Raw genomic sequence first — 10,718 nt, 5'->3', positions numbered from 1 at the left:
CTTAAACTACACCTAATACACATATATATGTTCCAATTCAGTTTTCTATTACCAAAAACAAGATTGAGCTAGGGTTAGGGTGTTCTTATCATACCCATATGCTCAATAGCTTGAGCCCACAAGTTCCGGAAGCTAACTTGAACCTAGAACATAGAAATTGGACAAGATTCACCATAGGTTTCCAAGTTTACCAAAGAAAGAGGGATAGGGATTCTGAACTTAATAGGAGGCTTACCAGTGAAATTGTTCGGATAGAAAGGTAGAGCTCGACGCGCTGAGCGTGTGGCCGCGAACAGTGCGGCGATCGGAGCCCAGACGGAGGAGTTATGGTGGATCAAAGGGTTAGGGTTTGAAAGCTTCTCTCCCTTTCCTCCAATTCTGTTTTGGCGTTGCAGCAACTAATGAGGAAGAAGAAGGCTGCTGTTTCCTTTATATTATGGGTCCGGTTGGACCCACGGGCTCGGTTTGTGCCCCGGTTCAACCGATTCGGTCCTTCCGGTCCGATTTTGGGCCAAATTTTCGAAATTGGTATCAAAATTCTCGTTTTGACGAGCTCTATCCTATTTTGATACTAGTTTTGTATTTTTAATTTTCTTATTTAAAATTCGATTTATTGACTAATTATTTTCCGATTTTAGCGGGGTTTACATGATTTATCTCTGTTTTTTATCTTATAAAATTCTTTGTAATCAAACTTTATACCTCCTCTCAGACCATAGTTTAACATCGAATTTATCTATTTTCTTACTTGATTTTAGAATTAATGTATAATTTGTAAGTGTTGTTTGACTATTTTTTTTATTCTGCAATAAAAAAAAGGAACTTTGTAGAGATATTAATTGTAGTTGATTAGCAATGACTTAGTGACTTAGTGATTAAGAAAATCAACATATTTAAATCTATAAAATAGGCATCATGTGTAATAGTCCGTCATGGATCTGAACTCCATTTAAAGGTATGCCTGCTCGTTAATGGATTGGTGCATGTATAGGTAGAATTCAAATCCAAAACTTACTTAGGTAGACGAGTAAGTTGATAATTCGACCAACCCCAAGTTCTCTATTAAGAAAGTATAATTGAGAGTAGAGTTATATCTTATTGCTATCATGTTGCTCTTTTTCTCTAATATGTTGTTATATTATTATTGACAAAAACTTATATTAAAGCTATATTGTATTATTATTGAGATATTAATGTAAATGAGCCATCTAAACAAAATCAATTGTGAGTATTATACTATTATACTTTAAAATTCGAATAAATAGTTATTTTTTATCATAAAAGATTTGAATGCTGACAAAATTGACTATGAAACAATAAAATTAAAGTTTATACCCATAAAAGATCGACTTTATAGGACAAAATTATCTGAATCCTAAAAAATTACCAAAACCTCTAAATTATTCTTCTCTCAACCATCATCATCACATTACTTTTTCTCTCTCCTTCCTCTCCCAGCACAGGCTTGCTGCTCCAATCCCCCTTCATTCCCTTTCATTCACCACCACCACCACCACCACCAGTTGCACCTACTACTACAAGTACAACACCACCACCACACACACTCTTTCACTTCAGTTACATTCATCAATGGTGGAACCACAAGCAACAAACTACATTTCACAAGAAAAACTCAGCAAGTAGAACAAACCCCCAATATCTATGGATGTCCATTCACGGCAAAGTCTACAACGTCACCAACTGGATCCAACAACATCCAGGTGCGCCTCCCTATTGCTCGACCTCGCCGGTCAAGATGTAACATACTCATTTCTTGCTTCCACCCCAATCACGCCTTCAACCGCCTCGAACATCTCTTCACTGGCTCCTACCTCGCCAATCACAACGTCTCCGAAGCTTCCAAAGACTACCGAAACCTCCTCTCCACCTTCACAAGAATGGGCCTCTTCGACCATAACCACGGCATTCTCACTTTTCTCGTCTTCATTTTCTTTATGTTCTATTTATGCGTTTATGCGGTTTTCTTCGGTCAGACTGGCCTGGTTTGCGTTAGCTCGGGAGGTTTGATGGGATTTTTATGGATTCAGAGCGGTTGGAGGTTGTGGGAAGAGTTCTATTCGAAAAAAATGGAATCTATTGCTTATCGTCTCCGAAGACATGCGGAGAAAGACCCAAAAATAGCAGTGGTGAATAGAAGGGGATGAAAGAGGATTGGAGTGACAAGCCTGTGCTGAGAGAGGAGGGAGAGAGAGAGTAATGTGATGATGATGATGGGTGAGGAAAAGGTAATTTGGAGGTTTTGGGTAATTTTTTAAGGAAGTCAATCTTTTATATGTATAACTTTAATTTTGTTGTTTCATAATTAATTTTGTCAGCATTCGAATTTTTAGTTAAAAATGGTTATTTACTCTTTGTTGAGTTAAGAAAACAATTAACATATTGGTGATGACAAACATGAGTAAATTGGGTTGATAACCCAAGTGGGATTTAATAAAGTATTTTAGTGTGCAGGCCCAAAACTTGTTTTTGTTACAGCCCAAACAAATGAAACCAAAAGGCATTCAGAGTTGCTGAGAGAACATGGATCCACTAACCAAGTTCATCAGCGTTCAACCAAAAGAAATGCTTTTCCAAAGCTGAGTCTCAGCATTGTTCTCATCGGGTAAACACAAGAAAGATAGAGAGAGTTTCACTTTCGGACTTAAGCATTAGAGAAGGAAGAAAGAGAAAGCTAATTAAGAAAGCAATGTCTAATCAAGCTAATCAAAAAGCATGTTAAACTAGTTCAGAGATTAAAGGTAAATAATTTTTATTTGCATGTAAGTTGATTTCTTCACATCTTTTCCTGCTCTCTGCAATGGCATTTTAGGAAAGATGAAGAAAATGGTGGTTGATTATCTCTGCTGTAAATCAATGGCTCAAATTGTTACTTGGAGCGAAAGCATAATTTCAAGGGTTTGGATTTGGGATTGTCACTAAGCAAACAAATTTCTGCAGCTTTGCATTCCTCGGTCAAACAAGAACTAGATTTGAAATCCCTAATTTTGGGGGTTGATTGAAGAAAGAGAAGGGATTATCTCTGCTAGCCCAAGGTCCAAGAAGTTAACCTTGAGGAAACTCTAATTGAGGCTCTAATCAAGATACAAAAAGAAAAATGATTCTCATTAGAGCTCAAGGAAAGAGAGTAAAAAGTGAATCCTCACTACTGAGTTTGAAGTCTTGGAAGTATTGCACCTACACTAAAAGGAGCACTCCACTAAGATGAAGAACAAGGTTATGAGTTCAGATGCGGAGTTCAGTACATAGAGTCAAGGCTGTGAATTATCATCTCCTTCATGTTTTACTGTTTTCTATTTCAGTTTCAATGTATATCTTTCCTAGTTTTCTTTGAGAGGTAAAAGGCAAGAAAGAGAGGCATTGAAAAAAATCCATAGAGAGAAAAAGGCTGAGAAAAACACTTGAGAGAAAAGTCAATAGTGATTTCAGATTTTTTTGCTTGTATTTTTTGTTTTGTGTCATATGCCTAAGAGGTATCTCTCTTGTTAAGTTGGGTAAGCACTTAGTGTGATGAGTCTAGGTAATTGCATAGCCAAGTCAAGTTTATGTTGAAGATTGTGTGACCCGATAAGATTACGTTGAGTCCTAGAAAATTGGTGTGTGAAATATTTGGATTGATAGTGGAAATTTCACTAACGTTGTGGTGGAGACTGGATGTAGGTTGCATTGCACAAGGCAACTGAACCATGATATATGATTGTGTCATTCTCTTCTTCTCTGCTCAACTCTTTTTTCTGATTTTATGAGACAAAATAGAATTATCTCCTGCATAATCCGCTGTGCAGACTAAACAGAAGCAAAGTAATTATTTCAGGTTTTAAGTCTTACGTAATCAAAGTTAAAGAAGACCATAGATTCAACCCCCCTTTTCTAAGTCTTCTAGAACCTTCAATTGGTATCAAGAGCTAAGGTCTCAAGAATTAAGCTTAACAACTTGGAGCAAATGTCCAATGGCGAACAACTTGAGCACAACCATAGTGGCCTACACGCTAACAAAGGGTCAGTCAAATAACATGCCTCCCTTCTTCAATGGAAAGAATTACGCTTACTGGAAAGAAAGGATGCGGATCTTCATTCAATCACTTGATTACAACATATGGAGGATAGTTGTGAGTGGTCCCAAAATTCCAACAAAAACTAGTGTTGATGGAGTGATGACTTCAAAGGAGGAAGCCGAATGGAATGATGATGACAAAAGAAGGTAGAGATAAATTCAAAAGCTATCAACTTGTTACACTGTGCTATCAGCTTCGAGGAATACCGAAAGTTGTCTAGATGCAAGACGGCAAAAGAAATCTGGGAGAAACTTCAAGTCACACACAAAGACACCAAACAAGTCAAAGAAACAAAGATTAATATGCTGCGAAAAGAGTATGAGATGTTTACCATGAAGGACGGTGAAAGTATTGATGAGATGTTTGAGAGATTCTTAATCATCATCAACAGCATTAATGCTATGGGTTTAACACACACTGAATAAACTCTAGTGAGAAAAGTCCTTAGAAGACTGGAAAAAGAGTGGGAAACAAAAGTAACTGTCCTAGCCGAGAGTAACAATCTCAGTCCACTAACCTATGATGAGTTGAGAGGAAATTTCTAGCTTATGAAACCACACACACAAGCCAAGACACAAAGAAAAAAGGAATAGCCTTAAAATAAAAAATAGAACCTGAGGAAAGTGAGTCAAGTGACAGTTTTTCAGATGACAAATTTGTATTTTTTGCTAAGAGACTAAGGAGGCTAATGAGGAACAAGGGAAGGCACAAAGGATCAAGCTTAAAGGAGTATAAGAAGGATTTGAGCAAGGTAATATGTCGCAACTGCAAAAAAAGCTGGACATTTCAAGTTCAACTGCCCTAAGATAAAAAAAAAAAAAAAGGACAAGGCGAAGAAGGAAAAGAAAAAAGTGCTCATGGCTTCTTGAGAGGATTTAGAATATGATTCGGATGAGGAAGAAGACTTCGAATATGAAGCTTAAGTTTTTTTTATGGCTGGTGAAGATAAATTAGATGAAGTAAATTACTATGACTTGTCTATGTATGATTTACATGTTCTTATTGATTATCTCACCCACCATTCTGACAAATTGCTGAATAAATATAACAAATACAAATATGAAAATGATTTCTTGAAAGAAAAAGTGAAGGAGACCGAGTGTGCTATTGATCTTATCGAAGAAAATAGGTTTTGAAAATCTGAAATTGAAAAACTTAAAGGAAAGCACATCGTTGATTCTTCTTAAGAACTTGTTGCTGAAAATGATTAAAATGTTGAATAGTGATTTAGCAAAATTTGCTCATAGTTCGAGTAACTTGGACAAATTACTTGCAAATCAAAGACCATTGTTTGAAAAATCGGGTTTGGGATATGTGACAAAAGAGGATGCAATTTTTTAAAATCCAATTGCAAAAGTCATGGCTTCTTATTCAAAACCTAAACCCACTTTTAATAAATCTAGCCTTGGATGTGATTCCAACAATGAGGCTGCCTTTGAAAAGCCATTTTTTTGATGAAATTGCATCCTCCTCAAGAATCGAACCCATTTTAAACAATTCAAGTTTGAGCTACTTTTCCAAAAATGAGGTTGCTTTCAAAAAATTACATCTCTACAATAGGATTTGCCTAAGGTTACTTAAGAGTGTGTGTAGATTTGCCTAGCATCTAAGAAGAAAAAAGACATGTGGTACTTGGATAGCGGATGCTCCAAGTACATGACGGGAAGGTCAACCTTCTTTGTAACACCCTACCACACAGAGCTTTATGCTTAAGTCGTAAAATAGAGGTGGTATGGTATTACGACCTCTAAAATGAAATATATATACATATGATAATAAAAAGAATATAATATACGAAGAGTCTTGAAGAATAGGTAAAGCAAAATCGCAAAATTAAAAGCACAACGCTCATAAATAACGTAACTTGCAAACGAAAAAAACTAAGGTTTACTAACATATATATATATATATATATATATAACAAGAGTAGAGGGTCAAGAGTATAAAATAACAAGCTCCTAACTCAGCCTGCGAAGCTAAGGCTGGCCGAAGAATATTTACATATATATATATATACTTAACCCCAAAACCCGAAATACATATATAATAAATCATGGTTCTCCATAAACCTCTAAGAGGTGCAAAAAAATACAAGTTGTTAGGAGAGTTCTATACATATGATCATATATAAACTATACATCAAAATAAGGCCCCAAAATCTACTTCGCTGCAGAACTCCAGACGCCTAGCAAGGTACCTCTCGACCTACATCTGAAAAATAATAAAATAGTATAGGATGAGAACCGGAGGTTCTTAGCATGCTAAAGGTGCCACGTACACAAGACATAAGGCCCTGGAAATGCTAGAGACAATCTTAGAACACCGACACTCAAATTATAAAACTTAAAGAGCTAAAACAAAAACCATAAACAGGTGGTCCTCTAAGGTTCTAACTTAAACCAAATCCGAACTAAAACCCTCAATCTCTTCGCCTTTCCTCCATTCCTCCAACTCCGATGAAATTGCACAGACAGACAAGCAGACAATGGCAAACACAGGTAGAATACAAGTAATACAGATAACAAATATAACAAGTAGCATATTATAATCACTTAGGCAATCCCAAATAATGCACAAGCAAGCAATTCAAACAATATGCATATGATGCATGCATACCCTATGGCTAATGAGTCTCATCTGTCGGTTATCAAGCCAACCCAACAAGTCCGGCTGCTAAATCCTGGACTGTCCCCCGACGCGCATCCCCAAGAGTTTATGCATAGCTTTTTCTCATTTAATTATAATTGCTAAATGGGGGTTAACCTTCTCTAAAATTTATAAGTACGCGGTCACCTCTTATGTTGTAGGGTCAATAGAAATTAAATAGTTTTTGAACGAAGGGACTAAATTACACATTTTAATTCTCTTTAGGGATCAAATTACAAATTTTAAAAGTATAAGGACTAATTTACAATTTCATTGAAAGTGTAAAGATCAACTGTATAATTTAACAAAAAAAAAATGACCATGTTAATTAATTGACTTTTTAAAGTAATATAAAATAACAATTCAATTAAGATATTAAGTTTGATAAAATAAAATCAGTGCAACTAAATAATCCGTTAAAAATCATCCAAAATCAAATCCAAGCATGTTAACTGCACCTCTAGTTAAATTGAAACTAATAAGCTAAGGTATTCTAATATTATTCCTAAGTTCTACTTGTTTTTTACTTAGAGTTTTTGTGTGCATGGAAAGTTACGTAAAAAGTTTGTATTATTGGTCAATGAAGAGAAATGTATTATTATTATAAAAAAAAATATTCCCTGCCAAGTGGTCATCCACACATGCACTCAAACAAACATAATGCAGTGCTACAAATTAAACATCATAATTGTAAAATAGTATCCATTTCCTAATGCAATAAATTGATAAAGTAGGAGAGACACCAGCAGAATCTGCAATCTGATGTGCAAAAGAACAATTGATAACAAGTGGAAGAGGATGAAAGAGAACGAGAGTGAAAGAAAAGAACAGAAATAGAGAACTAATGATATATGAATTTTGAAATATTCATCATAAAAGAATCACTGACGTTATCAGTATTTTATGTACAATGATTAAATAGTTAGATAAAATAACAAACCAACTAGAAACTAGGTTAGCTCACTGTAAGAAAAAAAAGCCTACTGCTACAATTTTTTTATTATTGTGCTTTAAAAGTGTGGCCAAAAGAGGATCAACGGCCACGCTTTTATAAGAGTGAGATTGATTAGAGATTTGGTCATAGTTTTCCGTGCCATGCTTTAAAAGTGTGGCCGAAAGAGGTCAATCGTCACGCTTTTATGAGGAGGACGATTGATTAGTGATTTGATCACACTTTTTTTGCCACACTTAAATAACGTGACTATGAAGAAAAACAGGCACGCTTTTGAAGCGTGACTAAGGCCCAATTTGGATAAACAACTTAATTAAGTTACTTTTGAAGAAATAGCTTAAATAATAAATGCTTATATTAAAAGTAGCTTATGAATAAGTTATTTTGTGTTCGATTTTTTAGTTCTAAAAGTACTTATTTTAAGAGAAAAGTGATAAAAAAAATTTATTATGAGAGAAGTTATTTTTTTTAACTTCTCCTTAAGCACACAAATAACTTTTTAGAAAGTTGCATTTTTATTTTGAAAATTGTACTAGACATTAATACTACATCTTTTCATAAGTTAAAAAAAAATCACTTATAAACCTATCCAAACATGCCCTAATTTGTTTTCTTACTGTTACATTTTTAAAACGTGCACATATCCTTTAATTATTTGGCACACTAAAAAATAGCATAGCAATAGAGTTTCCTAACTCTAGGCATAACAAACTAAGCATAACAAATCATTAACAAACTGTACAGGAGCTGAATGAATTTGAATTTTATTCAGGTTCATGCTTATCATATTCTCTTACAATAATGAGCAACATTTTAAGTCAAAATTGTGTGTATTTATGAGAACTGAAAACAAGAAAGAAGAGGCAAATATTATACTAGATAATTTATGAAAGAGATTTTTTTTTGTGACTCAATCATAAAAGAGATGATCATCTTTTTCTTTACTATATATTAAATATTAACATGTTATTTTATTGTTAAAAATTTGACTAAAATCTGATGTATTTGAAATTCTATAAAAAGATAAAAAATAAGTTCCAAGGTGATGCTAACAAGACAAATTTAGATGGATTAAGACAAGGAAATAAAAAAAATTGGGATGCAGAAGTTAAGGAAACAGTGTGAGAGGTGTGAGAGTGGGGATGAAGATAAAAGCGGAAGCACGGACTAGTTGCGATCGAAGTACTTGCTAATGACACGTTAAAAGAAAAATAATGGCATCAAACATGCTTGGTTCCCTCGCCGACCCTATTCCACTCAAAGACCAAACGCCTAAATTGCCATACTAAATTGTTGTCACTCACCAACAAACAAAGAACAGAACAACATAACTCTCTCTAACACCAAACCCTTTTACTTTCACCTTAGAATCATGGTGGATAGGGATTCAAGTGAAGCACACATGTCAATAGCCGCTTCTTCCATGTTCCCTGGCTTCAAGTTTTGTCCCACTGACGGTGAATTAATCTCTTATTACCTCAGAAAAAAATTGGACGGTGACGAGGACAGTGTTCAGATCATTTCGGAGCTTGAGCTTTGCACCTTTGAGCCTTGGGATTTGCCTGGTCAGCCTTATTCTTTCTTTTTTGAATGATGTTGTTGTTTGTTTCTTGAGCCACATAAATATTTATTATAAGAATGTTTGAAAACAGAAAAATCTTTCATTAAATCAAACGATGAGTGGTTTTTTTTCTCGCGACGGGGGAGAAAGTATCCGAATAGTTCACAAAACAAAAGGGCAACTAAAAGTGGGTATTGGAAGGTCACAGGAAAGGAGCGACAGATAGAGTCCGGTCAGAATGTGATTGGTACCAGACGCACTTTGGTATTCCATGTCGGTCGAGTTCCTAAAGGCGAAAGAACTGAATGGATTATTCATGAGTACTGCATCAATGACAAATTTCAGGTTAATTGATTCACATTTTCTCCTTCCACTGATTGTGTAAGAGAGTACATGTATTATCAAGATTCTATTTAGGTAGCTTTGAATTAGTTCGTTAGAGTGAATCTTGGTTTAATTCTTGGGAGTACATAGCACTTTGCATGCGTCAATTCTCCTTGTAACTAGCTTTGTTCATTCTTGGGAGTACATAGCATTTAGCATATATTTTCATAAAAACAATACTTTTACATGCATAAATCTGATATTTATGTAAGTCCAGTAACCAGTAAGTGACACTTTATGTAGAATCAGGATTCTTTGGTGGTTTGTCGGCTCAAGAAGAACACAAAATTTCATACAAATGATGATTCTAACAAAGCTTCACGCGAGAGTGGTTGTGGAGTCTCAGAAGGGGGTTACAGTTCAAAGGAGCACTTGTGTGCCTATTCAAGATAAAGAGGTTGGGTGTAGTTCCAAGAGGAGTAACAATAGTAATAGTTCTCCTTCTATTACTGTCCAAATTGAATCCAGTAATAGAGTTGCTAATGAAGTCAATCCCAAAGCTTCTTCCAATGAATCCAGTGATAGAGTTGCCAATGAAGCCAATCCCAAAGCTTCTTCCAATCACTCTAAGGTAACTTGAACAATTGAATGAGAAAAACAGAGAAATTACTTTATATGTTGTGATGTGTGGTTAGAAAGTGTGATGGAATTGAATGAGATTGTGATAACATGTAGGTGGATGAAGTGGATTATTATGCAGAGATCAACTTAGATGATATCATCAACTTAGATGAACCAGCACTCTGACTGCCATAGCCCATAGCCACCACAAGGGACAGCAAATAGAGATCAACAATCATCAAACAAAATCAAAGGTTTCAACGGAACTTCTTGACCAATGCTCCAACCAATCATCAAACAAAATTAACACTTTCCTGCCATACCGTTTAATGCTCTTCACTTTCTTTGTTTTCACTTTACTAGCTCTTAAGCTTTATCCTTATCGGGAGGTCTCAAACTGCTGTATAATATTCTCCAGACCTCTCTCGAGTTTAATTATGATTATTAGTTAATTAGTGTTAGTTACATTGTATATAAAGTTACAAAGAGATATGCACTCTTCATAGCGAAATAGTAAGGACAAGGATTATATTATTCATTA

General features: G+C 35.1%; 1 protein-coding gene across 1 annotated transcript; it reads left to right on the top strand.

Moving 5' to 3' along the window:
• Positions 1–8,785: 8,785 nt before the first annotated feature.
• On the top strand, positions 8,786–10,718 carry LOC112747272 (uncharacterized). Its single transcript, XM_025795230.3, has 4 exons — positions 8,786–9,236; positions 9,324–9,577; positions 9,860–10,187; positions 10,292–10,718. The coding sequence occupies exons 2-4, from the start codon at positions 9,504–9,506 to the stop codon at positions 10,361–10,363; spliced, it is 474 nt and encodes a 157-aa protein (XP_025651015.1). The 5' UTR covers positions 8,786–9,236; positions 9,324–9,503; the 3' UTR covers positions 10,364–10,718.

The sequence above is a fragment of the Arachis hypogaea genome, chromosome 15 (assembly GCF_003086295.3).
Source record: "Arachis hypogaea cultivar Tifrunner chromosome 15, arahy.Tifrunner.gnm2.J5K5, whole genome shotgun sequence".
NCBI classification, from domain to species: domain Eukaryota; kingdom Viridiplantae; phylum Streptophyta; class Magnoliopsida; order Fabales; family Fabaceae; genus Arachis; species Arachis hypogaea.
This window is presented reverse-complemented; position numbering and strand designations above follow the sequence as displayed.